The following is a 19,772-nucleotide window of genomic DNA, read 5'->3' as shown; positions in this document are numbered from 1 at the left end:
TTATGAATTAATTTTTTATTTTACTTAAGTATTAGAAAACACCCATTAAATAATTTATTTTGACACTTTTTAGACACATCTAATTCCAAGATGCATTCATTCATTTTATATTTAGAAAAAGATATATTTTGGACCTTTTAAGTAAATTATAACCGTTTTGAACGGCATACTAAACTATTATTTAAAATAATAATATTAAAAAACAATCGATTTATAAGAAACGGGTATTTAGTCTAAGAAAGCCCAACATCACAAATATTGGTTATTGATTTGGCTTACTCTCACTTTATATCTATTTTTTTATGCCGTTAGTCTCTTGGTTAATTTTAAATTTAACAAAATTATAGTGACACAAGCTCAACATGATTTACAAACACAAAAACACTTATACAGTCTCATTATGGTAGAACTACCAAAATTTCGAGGGTGATTCTTTGTGGAATTTTGTTTGGTTTAACTTTTTTTAAACAGAAATGTTCATAAAGTCTTAAAAAACCTTAAAGCATAAAAATTTTTCTAATGAGTACATTTTTTTAAATTTAATATCTGCAATGGTTAACATGAAATGTAATGTTGAATTCAAATTTAGTTGATTATTCTTTTGGAAAACGCTTGCATACATTGAGGAATATTTTTATTTGCAAATGAAGTACAACCATGCCTTTTATTGTTTTATGCGAAAGTGTGCACATGGGAATAAATGTTATTGATTTTCTTTTTAAATTATTAAACATTGCTCGGTCATAGACAACTGGAGGTAAAATGTCAATTTTAAGATTAAAATAGAAAATCTAGAAGAATACTCGCTTGAAGCATAGGATTTGTCAAAAAACTTTTTTCTATAAATAAGAGCCTACACACTAACAACTTAAGAGTATTCATTATTCTGGAGACCTGAAAATGTTTTAAAATTTACTTACGATTTTTGAAACATCACTGGTATAAACTAAGTGAAGACATTCGTCTCTTCTTTGCGAAATCATTATTCAACAACATAATTTAAACTAACAATAACTGCGTATGTTGACAGGTTCCAGGAACTCAATATATAATCACTCATAATTTGGAACAAGGAATCATCCCATAAAGTTTTCACTTTTGACTTAAAACTTCCTTTAATTTAAACCACACGCGAATTATTTCTGTTTGAAGGTGCTTTTCCTAGTGAGTTCTGAACTTTATATGTTTATACAATAGAAAACTTAGAAATATGGAATGTCAGGTTTTATCATTGTAACTTGTTTTATAACCCAAGACAATAATGATTATTGATAACTTAGAATGAATATAGATGAATCCTACATTTTGCAAGTCTTTTGGCGATCAACAATATGGTATTCCCAAGGTGTGGATTATTTAAGAGATTTTCAATATTTTTTTATTACAACATACAATTCAAAGAAAAGGATCTTTAACAATATTTTGCAACTAAAATGAGCCACCTACATTAACCTAAGATTATAAAGACAATATAACACAAAGTCACTGGTTTTAGTCTATGTTAGTTTATCGAAGATGACACGTACTATGCCAATACACGTACTATTTTAATAAACAAAATGTTGGTAAAATAAAATAATCTCAATCTGTTGGTCCATTAAAATATCGCGTTAGTATTGTGATTAGACTTGTTAATTTGGTCCTCTTTACTACAGTGCTTTCCTTTGAATTCCCCCGGCCCCCCCCCCCATTTATTTTTTGAACGGGTCAAAAAAAATGTTTGAAACTTGGCATAAGTAAATTGGTCTATAGATACTATTTTTCACTGTAAACTAGGTAGTTGTAAATTCCAAGATGGCGGCTGGGCGACATCTTGAGAAAAAATTTTAAATAGAAAGGGGGGTCGTTGGCTGTTACTTTTAGACAGGTCAAAACGGAGTCCACCGAGTCCATGTAATAAATATTAAAAGTACTCAATAAAACCTTTTAAATGAGGTAACACAAGATTTCTATTTAATGCATTTATTCAAGATGGCGCTTATGTGTTATTTTGACATTTAGAACTGTCGTTTTTATGTCAAAATAAAATAGTGACGCATTTATTTTCGTACACTGATTTTTACCTATTCAAAAATCATAAAAATGTAAAATGTTAAAATAAAAAAAAATACTTTTTTATTAGGCCGCCATTTTGAAACGAGTTAAGATATGGGTCTAATATTTCAGGGTTATAAAGTACTCATTGAGACCTTTAAAATGAGGTACCACATGACCCCCCTTTCTATTTAAAATTTTTTCTCAAGATGTCGCCCAGCCGCCCGTTCAAACCTGGCCGTTTTGACCCGTTCAAAAAATAAATGGGGGGGGGGACTTCAAAGAAAAGCACTGTATATGTTTTCAAAAAACAAAAACTGTAATTTTCTATGGTGAGTTTGAACAACTTAATTTGTAAAGAAGTTTATTATTCTTTCAAATCATTGATCTGGTGATGCCTCTTGGTGGGCAAAAAACATAGGTGTCATTATTTGTTGAACTAATATAGACTGAGACCATGAACTTTGTATTTTGTTAGTTTTATGGTTGGAACATTTGGTGTGATACTTAAATCACAAAACAGTTTTGCCACTAACCTAAACTCTTTATTTTACACTAGACGCGTGTTTCACTAACGATGTTAACATCTTCGGGAGAAGATTAAAACTCGATCAACTTTTGTTTATTGGTAAAACTGTTTGTGCTTTTTTTGTATTTAATTGTCTTTATATTTTAAGATGATCCTAGATGGCTCATTTTAATCGGAAAACACCGTTTCTTTAATCTGGCTTGAATATTGTATTCTAAAAATATGTCAAATCTCTTAAATAATTCGCACTTTGCTAGTATTATATTGTGGGTCGCCAAAAGAACTGCAAAATTTCTTCCATAGAGTATAGAATTAATTAAATTCGTGTTATATTGCCTTTATACTCATTAGAGTTGTTTTGTCAAGGAAATGCTGATACTTGAATTTGAAGTTTACCTAATTGAAAAATTGAAAAACAATAGTTTACTTCGAGTGAGCAATGAGACTGCAAAAACATAACTAGTATTTTTGTAACTGTAAATTAAATTCCTTTTTTTTAAATTAATAAAAGTCCATCTGAAGTCGTCGTCCACGTGTACAACAAAAGATTTAAAAAAAAAAACTTCACACACTGATGTGAGTCAAAATTCCCAATTGGCAAAAATAATACCGTATTATTATGTACTGCGTTCACAGTGCCTTGCCGATATACCCCCCGGTTACGGAGCAATTGCCTGCCGCGTGGTGGGATTCCGAGTTCGACAAATCGTTGCTGATAGGCACGTGGAAGCACGGCTACGAGAATTACACGGCCATGAGACAGGACCCCGCCTTGTGTTTCCTGTCTAGGTGCGGCCCACCTTCGGACCGCGAGATTCAGCTGCAAGCGAACTTGCAACCGCCCACCCCGAACCAGGCGCAGAAGTAAGTAGTCGCAAGCCAGTTTCAGTACTGCAGTGCCCTGGGTAGCTAGAAATTTTTATAATTTACCTACTCGTTGTATGCTAGCTTTTCGGTTTGTTGGACCCGCTAATAACCCTCCCCCACTTTAATTATGGGAAGACTTGCTCTGAGGCTGATATGGAGTTCCAAGATATTCGTAATGATGATGGGTTTATTGTTCATTGCCTTTATGTGCTATTAAGAAATTAGTAGGAAGGCGGAAGTAGTATTATTAAATGTATTATATGATATTTTATTCTGCCTTCCTGTGTTGTCGGTATAAATAAATTGAAGAAATCCTTAAGTTTTATTGGAAATAATTTGTTCTTTGTATACGGAACTTCTCTGTATACAGGAATTATTTGAACATTTATTGTTAACTGATTAAGAATGCCCAATTTTGTTGAGTAATTTTAAAAAACTTAAAACAAATTCATGAAATTTTCTGCCTGAACTAAACTGAAGTATTACATTGTTATATTAGCACATTATTAATTAACTCTCTGTGTAATTAGAGGAAAGAGGCATATCGAAGGTGTATATGTCCAGTCTCCATAGATAATGTAACTATTTCTTTACTTAAAAGATGTTATGTACTTTATCTCTTTATAATCTTTGTTTTTCATTGTATCTTTGATACGTCGTCTGAATTCTAAAATAAAAGATACTAATTTTTCTTTAGGGGTAAGCCTTTGAAAAAATAACTGTTCATTCCATGGGACTTTTCAAAAAATAAATAACTTTGACTATTACTACTTGGACGATGAAACGAAGGACTAAAGATCGTTTATGGGGTTTCTTTAAGTTTTTCTGTATATCAATTTAAAAAACAATCAAATCTTAGAGAAGGATATTTGGTAAAAAAATTACGTACAATTAAAATACTTTTAAAGAGTAAATGTACATAGGATACAAGAAATTAGGAGGCCAGAAGTAACATTATTAGAATATAACCCAATAATAGTCTAATTTAAATACACACAGCGTCAAAAAAATTGAATCTTATTTTATATTCTTATCTCTCTTTTTTTATATTCTTGTATATCATAAAATATGTTCTATAATAATTCTCCATATATTTTTTTAGGTGCAAACGTGTTGGGTGATGAAAAAAATTATAAAATTAAAAAAAAAATTTAGGTGCCAAAAATCAATTTATCAAAATTCCTAGTTTAATAAAAAATCAACTTATGAAAAAAATAACAACATTATATTCCGTGTGATCGCGTCTGTTCTCGCATTAGCATTGAGCGAATAAGATTATCGATCTCTTCTCGAGGAATATTGTCCACTCTTCCAGTGCCGCCACAATCAGCTCCTGAAGCGTTATTGGTGGGTTTGGTCTTAATATGGCTTTTGAAAGCATATCTCAGGGGTGCTCAATCGGATTCAAGTCCGGCGATTGTGTGCTGGCCAGTTCAATCTCTGGACGTTGACTTCAGCTAACACATTTTGGATACTTCTAGTGCGATGTGGACGGGCGTTGTCAACATTTTCTAGGTAGATGTTTCCTGTCAGCGTTTCTGGTATATGAATAAGGAGAGTGCGATAACCATGCATAATGCCTCCCTTTATATGTTCTAGTAAGCCTCGGCACGCTTCTTCTTTATCAAAAAAGTCTTCTTTAGGGTTAAAAGGTTTTTCTTCGTCGAATTGTAGGCCTAGAAATGAATCTTTCGTACAACTGTGACTGTGGTTTTCCGATTACTTTGAAAAATAATGTTTAAATATCGATCCTCGCTTTCGTCTGTGACATGACGCCCACTATTACGTCTCCTATTCACACCTCGAGTTTTTTGAAACAGGTGCACTACTCTGATAACAGACGTCTAGAAATGCCAAGCCTTACTGAAATCCTATGATTTGACCAGTTCTGTTGATGTAGAGCGATTAGTCGAGCTCTATCAAAACCTGAAATTTGATGGCCAGGCATTTTTGGACACTTTGAAACGAATTATACTTTTCGACATTTATGTGAAACTGACAACTTTTAACAAATGCTGTAGTTAAAGAAATAGATAAAATTTTGTGGAGTTTTTTGTTCTTGATAAAGAACAAGAATTTATATGAGAATATTTCTACATAAAACAAAATGCTGATAAAGGTTTTAGATTTGGTATTGTACAGGGGGTCCAAGTTATTTGACGCTGTGTATACTATAAAATTCTAAATTTTCGTTGTTCTCCAATTTCTGCTGAAATTCACTAGAATTTCCTAATAGTTCCATGAATGATTATTCAGAAACAAATAAGTTCAGAAAACCAATTAAAAAGTTTTCAAAGGCCAAGTAAAAGATTATAATGGCAAATTATTATCAAGACTAATGTTACACACAGACATTGCAAGAAGAGTTAAAGACATAAAAGTCACACTTGTATCATGAGTTGAAATACTTCCAGGAAAGCCACATTCTTAGTTAATTAGTTCCTATCTTAATAAACTTATTATTGACTTGACTTACTAATTTTTACTCTATCCTCTTGTAACTTATGTACATTTACCTACATTTTTTTATCTTTACTTTATTCTCATGACCATACCTCATACTTATACCACACTTTTTCTCTTGATCCCACTTTAGTAATGACGACGATATGGACGACGACGACACGTACGAAGACTCTAGCGTTAAATCAAGAAGACTGGATCGCGACCACTCCGAAGTTAACTCGGAAATCGCCGAACCGTCTCCGGGTCCGTCGGCTTGTTCTGAGAACCAAAACCTGGAAATGGACGAGATGAAGGACGAGGGCGAAGATAAAGCGTGGCCCAGCGTAACAGATCTGAACACTCGACTCCGGAGAGTGATTACCTCTTATCAGAGGATCAACAGGAGGGAAGAGCAGAAATTGCAGGCCTCTAAAACTAAAGTAATATAGGACAGTTAGGTGTTAATGCTTAAATTAATTTTTTTTACATTTTTTTCAGCAGCAACAACAATCTTTGGATCCTTCAAGTTTATCGTCACCATTGGCAGCCTTGGCTCAAGTTTCACAACAGTTCGAATCGCGCGATTTGTCGGCTATGGGTTTGCAAGGTTGGGATCTTCAACAGCTAGCCCTATACCTCTTGGTAAGAATTCTTTCTTTTTAATATATATGTCTTGAAAATGTTGTATATTGTCGAAGGATATGGAATTTTAGGCCGATACCGATCATTTGTTATTTTCATCCCAATCATTTTCCCAATGTTAGTTCCCGAACAGCATTTTTCTCGAATCACTGAACAACAGAATTTTACTTGAAGCACCATTTTCCGAAAAAGAATGTCGCCCAAACTTTTAAAGTATTCGGGGGTCATTAGAAATAGGCGTTTTTCTTTAACTAAAAATCATCGGATGAAAGTACTGTACCCAACCGTGAATAAATTTAATTACTGGTTAAAATACTGTTATTCGAGGAAAATAGTTGTTCGCGAGAAATAACATTCGGTAAAATAGTTTCGTGAAAAAATTATTCAGGTATTCGGGAAAATGACAATTCAGGAATTGGCATAATAATCAGGATAACGGCCGCAAACGCATAATATATTGCAGTAGAACCCAAATTAAGTACATAGTATGAAATATCCGGTGTATACCGACATAACTGGGTAATATCTTGAACATTATAATAAATGTTAAGAAAATAAGCATTTATTTCATGGGTTTCATATAAAGTTAACTAACATATAAGTAAATTTTTGTTAAATCTCGCCATTTCCTCTATTATTTTGCTATTAAAGACGTTATTTATTTAGTTATTATTATTGGCGATTATTATATTACAAACGCGCTTAGGGTCATCCATCATTTCTCCCATATTGCGATAATGAATCGGTTTTGGACGATCACTAATTTTTAAGAATATTTGCCATATGACTTATAAAATTATTTAACTAACTGATTTAATTCGTGTAAATCATCTTTAAATTTCATGCAAATTGGCATAACAGAACTTTTTTTTTTAATTTACTTCAGAAAATTATCAAAAACTCAAAAAATTCCATTTTTTTGAAGAATTGATTAAAATATTATTATAATTTCTTCGAGGCAGTTGAGTGAATTCAGTCATTTATCAGCGAGCAAAGAGATCAATCAATTGAATCAACTGCCTGGACGAATTTTTAATTTCTGTAATCAACTGCAACTTTTCCGAAAATTTCATTTAGAATTATGGTAAAAGGTTTAAAATGTGTGTTATTTTACCGGGAACAATATTCCGATGGCGGAAGAGCAAATTTGCAAGTTGAAAAATAGTTTTTTTTTTAATTCACATAAAAACAAAAAAAAATACAGTATTATATTATTAGTCAGTATTACAGTATTATAAATTCTCGAAAATTGGTTTTCCTATGCTTTTATAGTTGGGTTGAGATATAATTCCAGGTACAATTAAAATGTATAAATGTCAATTTTTTTTAATCTATTTGAAAATTCGCTAGTTCGCCATCGGAATATTGTTTCCGGCAAAATTACATAGATTTTTAAGGCTTTGTCCACAATTTTAGGTGCGATTTATAAAAAAGTTGCTAAACTAGACCTTTATCTTAATTTCTTCCAGGGAGTTGAGTGAATTCAGCTACCTCACAAAGAGGAAAGAGAGAATTAGACTGCAATTCGACTCCCTGGAAGATTTTTTGTTTGATTGTTTTTGTGTTGTTGAGGAACTCGAGTGCATTGAACCCTCAAACAGAAACAAAACATAGTATCAGTCTTCAGTTCTTTGGCCTGGAAGAATAATTTTATTTCTTCCAGGCAGTTCAGTGAATGCAATCATTTCACAGTGAATAAGATGTACATTTCTGGATCTTTTTACACATAAACGTTTTTGTTGAAGATTTTTTCAGGTTACTGATAAGGGAACATTTTTATTTATAATTTCCTGTTTAATGATTTATTTTTTTTTAATTTTTTGTTTACGATTCCTAAAGTAGTAGTTACTGTTTTGAAAAATCCATGCAGTGTTTGTTTTTGCCAGTGGTCCAAGGAGAAAGCTTGAAAATTTGTTTTTGAAATCTGAATTTGATTTTCTGACTAAACCGTAAGTCAGACAGAAAAATGTATGGAACAAAAAAGAAAAATTAATACTTTGCAATTTACCTTCTGGGATCAAAGCTGTAGAACCAATAAATACAAAGATACTCACAAATCTCTGTGGACTGTTAAGACACTAAAGCTGCATGGACTTTTCAAACTTACAGACCTTTTTTGATTTAAAGGGTTTTATCATAGATATTCGCCACATTTATGAATTATTTAATCGATAACTACATTTTCGACTTCATTAATTGTAGAAAATGGAACGTCAAGGCAAACAAGCCTTCGAGCAAGCGGCCAAAGAATCAGCAAAAGAACGCGAAAGGCCCACGATCTCGAAAATGTGGAGTAAACGCGAAGAAGCGGACTTTTTCCGTATAGTTTCCTCATACGGCATAATTTATAGTAGAAAATCGAAAAAGTACGACTGGTCCCACTTCAAACAACTCGCCAAGCTGGAGAAAAAATCGGACGAAGAACTCACCGAATACTACAAAAGTTTTGTGGTCATGGCCAAGAAACAAACTGGCATAGCGGTGGACGAGAACAGCTACGATAATACGATCGAGCATATCAACGAAGAGAAGGCCAGAAGGACTTTGGACCGGTTGGAGTTACTTTCGAGGATCCGTGAGGAAATTTTGGTTCATCCGAAACTGGACGATCGGTTGCAAGTGTGTCTTACGTCGGCCGATATGCCCGAGTGGTGGGTGCCCGGTAAACATGATAAGGAGTTACTTATTGGTGTCGGAAAGTGAGTATTAAAAGGTTTATTGTTCGTTCCTGTATAAGATTCAGCGGGTATAAGGGGTGTACTAGACCACACTGTTTCTACTTTTTTTTTGGGTTTTTTTTGTTTTGAATCTTTGTTGTCAAAATGGTAGAAAGCTTATCTAACTTTTAAGGGCAAATTATCGGTGTATTTTTCCATGTTGTCGTGATTCGGATAGTAATAAGGGAAAATAATGAAAATTAAATGACGTTAATGTATACGTTCAAGGTTCAGGATTTTCATATTAATTTCTATTATTCAATTTTGGGAAGTTGCATTTTTTTTCATTAAATCATTAAAAATAAATTCAGACAGATTTTGTAAACCTATTTACCCACAACGTTAACTTAAAACAATTAATAGTTAAAATGGTATAGAAGTGGACCAAAGTGAAATAGTATTTGTCAGAAGGCAAGCACTTATTACTAAAAGTAGTCGAAATCAAGATGAAATAAATTGCAATCTAAGTAAATCCTGTTATTTAAGGATATTTCCCCAAATACACTCGTAATTTAAACCACAGTACCATATATATATGGTACTGTAGTTGCCTATGCCATATGAGTAACCATACAATCAAAAAATACAAGCATATTTTACAGGCTTTTGCAATGATTATTAAACAACTAAAAATCTAAATCTAGCAGAAATTCAGATTTGGTGCCTTATAACATATTTGGGAGTTGAGTTACCTTGATAATCATTATAACTAAAGTTAAACATTAATTATTAAACTTTAATAATACATTAGTTCAAACTATTTTGATTTAAATTTTTGCCTTTAAATTTTGCTTCACGTCCGCAGGCCTTTGTCGGGTCAAACTCGAGCTTTTTAGTATATAACTTTTGATCTATGTATATAAGCTAGAAACATGAAATAAATGCCATTTGATTATAATCTATGTGTTTTATAACACATAATTTTGATTTAATAACTCAAACTTAAACAATTTACCTCACTTTTTTAGATCTTCCAATAACCGAAAATAATTGTTTATATCTTTCACACATAACGTAATATTTTACATTTTTCAAGGCTTTAAATTCATTTTTCCTCACAAAACAAATTGTTGGGTTGGACTCCAAATAAAACAAAAATCTTTATATTTAGATACCGATGTTTCGACCTTCATAAATTTATCCTCGGGACCCTAATTAGAAAATATTGTTTTAAATTTTCCAGAATTTCATTTGTGGCGTAATTTTTCACGACTTTCTGTAATTGGAAACCATTTTTTTCTCTTGTCGAATTTTTCATGTGCAAAAAATTCATTATTGAGCACTATGCCAAAATATTTGTCAATATTATAAATATATCCTGGAATCAGGACAATACAATTATTTCATTTAATTTACAAGACTTATATTAAAATAATTTCCTGTGCTATAGCTCTACTGCTAAAAATAAATTTGTTTCTTTAAATATTGCTACAAAATTAACATTTCTATATAATTTTTCTTAACATGGCTGTGGTCATTATTTGAATAATGTAATACCACTTTTCTTCTTAGGTACGGGCTTGGAAAAACCGACCATTTCCTACTAAATGACCCGGAGCTCTCATTCCATGAAGTTTTACAAAGAAAGGTTAACGTAGATACGCAAGAGATGAAAGGGGCGGTAAAACTGGGAAGCCACGAGGACATTTTAAAGTTTGACCGTGACGAGATCCTCGTTAAACTGGAAAAGGGCGAAGGCACGTTGAAGATTGAGAAAGTCACTTTAAAGAAGGAAGAAACAGAAGAGAAAAAGGAGGTTGCTAAACCAGCTGAAAAACCTGAGGAGCCCGCCGAGGAAAAAATGGAAGTTGACGAGGAAGAAAAAGAGATAAAAGAGGAAGTTAAAGAAGAAAATGCGGAGAGTGAAGAAAAAGAATCGACTACCGAAGAAAAGAAAGAAGAAGAAACTAAAGAGGTAGAAAAGGAGGCCAGTGAGACGCCCGAGAAGCAGCCAGAAGTTGAAGAACCCAAGCCGGCAGAAGAAACCAAACCGGTAAAAGAAATCTCTGCAAATGACTCTTGCTCCAAACAAGCCGCAGAGCTTAAAGCGATGTTCCCCGATTTGGAAATCATCCAGCCACTATCACGTCTCTCTCAAGTAGACACTTTCGTCCTCAAAGACAAACCTGGCGCCACAGGCGCGTTGGATTTCAGCGAAACCACCGTGGCACAACTCTTAAATCACGTAGTCAAATGGCCCAAAGAATACGCGATCCAAGTGAGGCTACAGCACATCATTTACGCGATAGAAACGAACGAGTGGCCGGTATCCAAATCGTTCTCGGCCTACGCCACTGGTATCGGAAACGAGTTTGATATTCCGATTCACGAACTACCAAACGATTCTCCGAAACGTGAGGCCTATACTCCGGACATGGAAGTGTCGATGGGTGGCGGCAGGGTGTCCGATAAACGTAAACGTCATATAGCGATCGACGTGGAAACGGAAAGGGCGAAGTTGCACGCGTTGCTTAACAGTAGCCACGCGGGGGCGCCGATGTCTTCGAAATCGCATTGGGACGACGATTCGGACGATGCCAGGCTGATGTCCCAGGGGGTGTTGCAACCGCCGCCCGCCCATCAGCATCGTTCGTCGGTGTTGAGCTCGAGTTTGGGCCATATGCCGTTCGATTTTTCGCAAAAGTATCCGTCACCGCTCACGCCTAAGACTATTGGACAAACGACGGTTATTCCCGGAACCAGTAGTACGTTGACGCCAATTGATTTGAGCTCGAGGTAAGTGCATTTTTACAAAAGTTTGTATGTTTTATTTATTTCTATACTCATGCAAAATCATATATATTAGAATTGTCAAAAAAATGCTACTCAATGAATAATTTAAAAAAAAAAAACAATATAGCAGAAGGTTTATATCGACCAGTCTTTACTTTAATGCCGTGCTAAGCAAAATGGTCCTATTTGCATCTCTTATAGATTTGCACAAAAATGTAACATGTACAACTTTGTAAAATAATAATGTTTGCCGGAACTTAACGTTTATGCTTGAAACAATATCACTCATTAGAATATTTTCTAGGATGAAACTACCTAGATTTGCCATCGCGCTATCGTCGAATTGGTTATAAACTACATTATTATAACTGAAATAGCTGGACTCAAAAATAATAATTTCAATTACTAGTTTCTTATGCACAAGTGTATAAGATGAAATGTACCATCATTGCTTATTTAGTATGTCTGTAATAAGGAATATAATAAGACATATTATGTTTACGAAATTTCTTATAATTCCTAATGATTCCTGACATTCTCCCCCACTTTAACAGCTACCATAAAAACATACAATTTATATTTGAGATATAGGAGGATAATGGCTCCATCCCTGGTGGTACTTAAGCAATAACTGGGACATAATTTTATTAAGTCATGCTGACTTAATAAAATGTTTTCATCGAGGCAATTGGTTTTTAAAATCATGGGGTAATACGTTTTGCCACAAAATATGGTAATGAAGGTAAAAATGTATATACAGGGCGTTATTTAATAAGTGTCCGATATTTCATAGGGTGATTTTTTAAGGTAAAAAGTTCCTATACCTGTGTGGTCGAAAATGCTTCGTTTTCCTGATACAGGGTTTTAATGATTTATTTTTATTTTTGGTTTTTTTCTGCATAATTTTCTAAATATCAGAAATATTTCTAATAATCAGAAATCGGCATTCTGAACGAAAATGGGTGCCTGGAGGTTTTTTGTTATGGGAAATTTGAATTTGCCCTTAATATAGTTCTTACTAATTGTAGAGGACGCTATCTGCGTGTCTTTATTATGACTTTCAAAGGCTTATAATTTTTTCTACAACCCTGTATTATATTTTTGGTCAAAGAAATTAATTCTTTCTTAACTTTTACGCGAAAAAAGTACTCTATTAGATGCTGCTAGGAGCAAAGCGGAGTATTTATATAACTATATTAATATTACATTTTTACTTATTTATATTACCAATGCTGAGTCTGCTGACATGCATTTTACATACGGACTTGCTAATGGAAATGTTTTCGAATACTAATGTCTTTTCTGTGAATTGTCTTTTCTTTCTTTAGGTACTCAATTTTTTTTAGTAGGTTAAAGGCCCTATTTCATATTGATTTAATAGAAAATTTATACATCGACACTTTCTAGAAAAGCATGTTTTATATTTTAAACATTTTTGCCCCCTCTGAAACTCAATAAATACCATTTGTTGCAAATAAGGTCGCAAATATATTGCGAGGGTTAATCTGGAAAAGTATTAAAATTATCAATGATCATTTCTTTGACAACAACTTTTTTTTTAATGGGCTAGTCCGACATATTTGCTAAAGTCTTTAAAATCATTTACCTTCTTTTTTTCTTAAAAGCCAATTTAACTTGATGGTGTAAAGCATCTCTAGACATAAGTGTAAAAATATAAAACTGAAAATATTTGTAAATTAGTTTTGCTGAAATTAATTATATAAGTTAAAAAAAGAAAATATTATCCAGTTTTTATTTTGGGCCGCACAGTTGTCCAACCATATAGCGAAATTTTTAGTATTCCTGACGGCTAATATAAAAAGTTGAAATAATGTCATCTTTGGGTTTTTTTCCGATACAGCTTCATTTCAAATAAAAGCAAACAGTATTTATTAAGTTTTTCCAGTAAGCACATATTTTTTATTAAAGGTGATAATTCCTGGCATACAGATGAGAACAGAGAAGAAGCATAAATAACTACAAATGAGTATATTTAGTCGAGAGATTAAAAATTACGTTTTAGCTTAACCCGACAGTATACTAGAGACATTTCGATTATTTAAATACGCACATTTGTAGAATAAAATGATCTCTAAAGAAATCTTCTTTTCAGATTCATTTTAGAAACAGAAAAGTAATGACAGTCCCTAATAAAGGGTATTTCATTAAGCTCTTTCTACCTTTAACTGTAGTAGTCAAAATTCAAGATAATTATTAATTTTTCTAACATACTATAATTATTTATCTTAATCTTTCTTTACAGCTTAACAAAGTCCTCAAGCAAATCCTCAATGGACGTTCAAAGTGAGGTGCATGACTTTTCAATAAAAAAATCCTCCGCCGGTGGATCCGGTGGTGGTTTCGCCCTCTCAAAATCCGGAACTGGCAACAAACTGGATGATACGTTATCGAAACTAATGAAACGGAAAAATTGTGTAAGTGTGACTAATTTTAAGTAAATCAAAGGTATTGTTTTATCATCAGTTGTATTCGGACCTTAACAAAGCCTATTGTTTTACATTTTTTTATCTCATTTTGTCTACTTAATAGTAACCCCATATTTCAAAAGATTGATAAACGTTCTAACTTACACTATTCTTTGACATAATTATTTCTAACATACTATATTTGGCTTTGTGAATAACCATTCCTGTGCAGTTGCTTAAATGAGTATTTATGTCCACACATAAAGATATGTAGAGGTTACCTGTATTGATTTCTGTAAAGCCTTTGATCAGATTAACCACCTATTAACCACCTTCTTTTACTATAAGCTACTAAGAACCGGAGTATTTAACGACCTTTACCCTGTGTTTTGCTAATGCTTAACTCTTAATAGGTTGATAATTGATTATTTACATAGTGTTTAAATATATAATTATTTAAGTGTTTCGATATTTCCTGTAAGTGAGTTGGTAACCTGTTGGCCTTCTTTCAACACTCATTTTATTCTAGCCGGAACCAGAACCTTTAGTGGGTAAAGAAAAGAAGCGACGCAAACTGGACGAAATCGTCCTGGGACTATCGGCCGCCAAAGAACAATCTTTATTCCCGGAAACATCAAAGAAACCCACCGTAACACCGAGCGTCACGGTTACACCGAGCAACGTGCAAACCACCACCGCTCAAAACAATATGAAACCGTTCACTATAACCGTTACGTCGGTTCCGTCATCCTCTCAGGTTCCTTCAAACAGAAATAGTCCGATGTCTTCTAACTTGTTGCCGAATATGTCATCGAAAGACAGTTTCTCTAGTTTCCTGGCTCAGGCGGAACAACAGAACTTGCTATTGAAAAAGCAACAACAACAGCAGCGAAAGAGCTATGAGGCAATGATCGCTGATATAGGTATAAAAATCAAAATAGTTATCTAATTTATTCACTTATAAGGGCAGAGATTCTAAATCATCACATATTATAATAAATATTAAAAGTAAACAAAAAACTATATGGCCTATATAATTAATCAAATCGCAATCTTATGCTATTGTCCTTGCTATGCGCTTTTAACTTCCAACTAATTCGAGCAAATTGCCTCTGTTTAAGAAATGGCTCAATGACCTCCTGCTACATAAAGGTTACTGTATTATTTTTCGAATTTTTAAACAATAGCTTTTGATTACTATTTAATTCGTTTAATTTCATTTCAACTTCTCATTCTTTAATGTCCTAACTTAACATAATGACGTGTATATCAATTTTTTATATAACTGCTTCTGCATTAATCCCAAAATAATTATTGCTAATTTAGGTTCCAAAGTAAACTCGTACTCCCACGACGCCAAAGTGAATAAATGGTTGGCGGAACAGAATATAGCGTTAGCGGAGCAACCTTTGGGCACCGATTATTTATCGACGAGAAGAAGAAGACCCAGAGTTGATCCGACCCTGTTAGATTGGAAGAAGTTGACCGGGGATGAGAACGTTTCTGTTGTGCATAGAGTAACGGGGAAAAAATTGACTGGTCCGAAGGCGCCCACTTTGAAAAGATTGGGACAGTGGCTGATGGAAAATCCGATGTACGATATCGATCCGAAATGGTCGGAGTTGGTGAAGGAGAGGGGCAATATCGGCGCGGATTTGCAACAGAAGAGGATTTCTGGTAGTAGCAGTCAAAATAGTAAGTTTTTTTCTCTGTTTTATTCCACTTAAAGTTATGAATGTTTCTTCCAAATAATTATTCCAGTCTTAATTTAGTCTTCATAATTTAGTCATTTGTTCATTGTTCTTCCAGACAGCTTTAAGTTTATTTTTTTACATTTTAGCTGAAGGTGTATCTGAAAATGTTATTTTTGTAATAACCGTCGCATTTTTTTGTTCAAAATTCTTTACTTCAACTTGGAAACACCAAATTTTGCTTCTAGGCCATTATTAATTAAAAAAATATATTTATTTTTTTTACATTAAGCCTGAAAGTGTGCGTGTAAATGTAATTCTTGTAATATCCAGCGCATTGTGGTTAAAAATTCATTACATCAGTTTGCAAAGTGAAATAAAACATTTAAAGTCTTTAGGTCTATTTGCTTTAGGTTTTTAATTAAAAATGAACTCCGAATTTTCATATCCGATTTCTTTAATGGAAGTATAATAATTTTTGAATGGCTGCGATAATTTGTGATTATTACACCGAGTTCTTAAAGTACCAAAAGTGTTTGATACTGTCATATTTTTTGTTAATTCAAAACATTTATTTATTTCAATTAATTGCATTCATACTTTTACTTTGAGGCTATCGAAATTATATGAGTTTATGAGGAGGTTTTTCAGGATGTTTATTTTGCCTTCTAGACAACGCGTTCTTGCTTCCTGGTAAATTTATTCAATTTTTGTGAATTTTAAACTTTTTTTATTTAATCTTCCAGGTAGTTTTAAGCATTCAATTCAAATTCAATAAAAGCATTTAAGTTTCGATTGGTTTGTTCTCGATAAATGAGATAATTTTTTCAAGGTTTAAGTAATTTTTTTTAAAGACTAAAAAAAATTATAAAAAATATTAAAATTATAAATATTATTGTGGAAATAGCCAACGCATTTTTTGATCAAAATTCATTATCTTAAAGACTTTGATTCTGATTCAGTTTCTTGTAGAATTTTTTTATTTAATATTTATCCCTTTTAAGCTTCTTTCATATTTACTTTGGACGGTCGTTTTCAATAATTAAATCCATTTTTTCGGTTAGTTTTTACTCAAAAAATGGCTTTGAAGAATTTAAAATAGATCGCTTATAACCAGCCAATTTTTTTTTACAAAATTCCGACCTCAAAGTAGTGATGGAAAACTCTCGAGAATGAAAAATCTGAGAATATTCTCGATATAGAGAATTTTTTGAGAATGACCCCTTTAAACGCACTTAAGAATACATTTAAGGATGAAGTAGGGTATTAACAATCAAGAAAGTATGAACAAAATTGTGAGAAGAAACTACAGTGTTTTTCATATATAGAAAATACAAAAGCATAAGATTTCTTTAAATAACCACGATAAAGAAATTTTCTTCTTAACAGCAAATATCTAATTAGAAAAAGATGATTTCTCGTTCTAAGACTCTGAATTTATTTCTATCACTAGCTCATCTTGGTTCAATTTCCTGATTAGAAGTTGTGAGATTTTGTTTTTCATGCTTATTCATTCATCGATTGGTCTAACAATTTTAAATTGGGAGCAACAATTTTTTTTAGTTTTTGCGACAAATTTTGCTTTACTTAGATGTACCACGTGTTAATTTTCTAAATATATGCTTGCGTTATAGCTACCTTAATTTCCTTCAAATATAGCACAAAATCTGCCAGCCAAAGAATGTAAAAAAGCATTTCATGAACGACAAAATAGGTGTTTGGGCTTAACGAATAATCATTTTTGGGATAAAAAAAATATAATAGGTGAATTGGCAAAAACAATATACATACCCTCGTCCAAAGAAATTGTATTTTTTAATTAATAATGATGCTTCCCATATGCCCCCTTTCTTTTCTAATTTTTATGTTTATTTCAATTTCTGTAAATGCGAAGTAATAGGACAAACAAATCTGCAGCGAGAATTTTCTGGCAGAGAATATTTTCGAGATTGTTCTCTTATTACATAACTAGCGGTTAAAAATATTTCCCTTCTTCTGGGACTTTTCGGACATCAGGATTTTCGCTGTTGTCCGAACCCATGTCTGATTTTTCTCTCTGTTATTCCAGAAACTTTAATGTTCACTTTCCAGATAGTTCTTTTTAATTGGATAAAATATAGTGCCTCTACACGTATAGTACCACTATTGCTTCTTTCAGAGTCTTAATTTTAAAGATATCTAAGGGTAATCCATTTCATAGGTTATTAGTTTTTTTAGAGGTTATTACAACTTAATCTTCCCGACGTTTCGGCCAACAATTTGATCTCTTAGGCAAGTTAAATAAAACAGGTTTCTTTCCAGACACTTGAACATTCCTCTTTTACCTTCCAAATTATTATTATTTTTTTTAATTATCAGGCAATCAGCAGCTATTTAAAGTTTGCTCTCTTGGCCTTTATCGTCTTTCTTCCGAAGTGCTGAAAGTGCCAAAATCGTTTTAAAAATAATGATTATTAATTATTTCTCTTATTAACGACATATTTTACTCTTCAGTGGTAAACATGAGCGGCCTTACAGCCTCAAGCAGCAAAGGGAAATCGAGCAGTAGCGGACGTCCACCAGTGTTATCCAGTCCGACCGGTTCGACATCCAGCGTAAGCTCCGCAAGCGTACCCACGACTCTCTCGTCGAGCATGTCTTTCCCGCCGCTTGGTAATGCCGCAGGACTGGCGAATCTCAACTCATCTCTCTTATCCGGCCTCTCGAATTTGGGCCAGTTCGATCCGAAAACGAATCCTCTACTAATGCCCTTCGCCGGCTTACCCATGGGAAGCATGGGCAGTCTCGGGAATTTATCGAATATGAACTTGTTCGCCAATTTGGCCGGTCTAGGTTTACCCGGTTTGGGTGGCATGGATCCCGCTGTGTTGGCCAGCGCCACCGCCGCGCTTAGTGGGTAAGTAATCAAATATTTTTTTTTATAAGACTTATTTGGTAAATCTAATTTTTACCACTAGCACATATCCCAACCTATTTAAAAATACTATAATCATACCCGTTCATAAATTTGGCGCTAGACAAGATCTTACTAGTTACCGTCCTATTTCACTTATATTAGTAGTAATATTAGCAAAACCGTAAGAAAAGCCATACAATCGCGACTTGAGTCGTTCCTAGATCTAACAGGACAAATCTGAGCTTCACAACATGGGTTTAGAAGAGGCTGTGGTATTGAGGACGCCGGGTTACGGATTTTATCTCTAGATGCCTAAATCAAAAGTATAAATGCTTATTAATATTTATGACTCTGACCAAGGCATTGGACACTGTGGTGTACCCTATTATCCTGGTGAAAAAATTAGAGAGACTCATTATAAAAGCTGTAGAATATCATCTTATGTCATCATATCTGAAAGACTGATGCCAACAAGTAAGAATTGGTGACTCACTTAGTGACTCCGGTTCGATAGAGTATGGTGTGCCTCAAGAAAATGTAATTGCAACTATTTACGATCATTAATAGAAGAAGTGCGGACTAATAATATTGTTTGATGATTTAGTTTTATTACTTAAGGGCAATTCTTGGCACGAAGTGTATGCAAAAGCTGAATGGGTATGACATCTGTTAAAAATTGGTTAGATACCAACTCTAACATTAAACACAGATAAATCTAACTTTATGTTCTTTATAATAAATAAATAGAGTTACCCGACCAAACCCTTTATGAATGAATTAACTGTACATGAA

The 19,772-nt window shown here is 33.3% G+C and overlaps 1 protein-coding gene across 4 annotated transcripts in view; it reads left to right on the top strand.

Moving 5' to 3' along the window:
• The window catches only part of LOC126743476 (chromodomain-helicase-DNA-binding protein 7-like), a 52,489-nt gene that overhangs the window by 20,369 nt on the left and 12,348 nt on the right, over window positions 1-19,772 (top strand). For 2 of the 4 annotated variants that reach the window (XM_050450576.1, XM_050450574.1), the window contains exons 8-16: window positions 3,200-3,427; window positions 6,027-6,315; window positions 6,374-6,517; window positions 8,720-9,216; window positions 10,747-11,970; window positions 14,231-14,402; window positions 14,923-15,316; window positions 15,720-16,088; window positions 18,578-18,980. In XM_050450576.1, coding sequence (XP_050306533.1) covers window positions 3,200-3,427; window positions 6,027-6,315; window positions 6,374-6,517; window positions 8,720-9,216; window positions 10,747-11,970; window positions 14,231-14,402; window positions 14,923-15,316; window positions 15,720-16,088; window positions 18,578-18,980 — 3,720 coding nt within the window. The remainder of the gene's footprint in view (window positions 1-3,199; window positions 3,428-6,026; window positions 6,316-6,373; window positions 6,518-8,719; window positions 9,217-10,746; window positions 11,971-14,230; window positions 14,403-14,922; window positions 15,317-15,719; window positions 16,089-18,577; window positions 18,981-19,772) is intronic. The other 2 variants (XM_050450575.1, XM_050450577.1) reach the window with 2 other exon arrangements.

This window comes from Anthonomus grandis, chromosome 13 (genome assembly GCF_022605725.1).
Source record: "Anthonomus grandis grandis chromosome 13, icAntGran1.3, whole genome shotgun sequence".
NCBI classification, from domain to species: Eukaryota; Metazoa; Arthropoda; class Insecta; order Coleoptera; family Curculionidae; genus Anthonomus; species Anthonomus grandis.
This window is presented reverse-complemented; position numbering and strand designations above follow the sequence as displayed.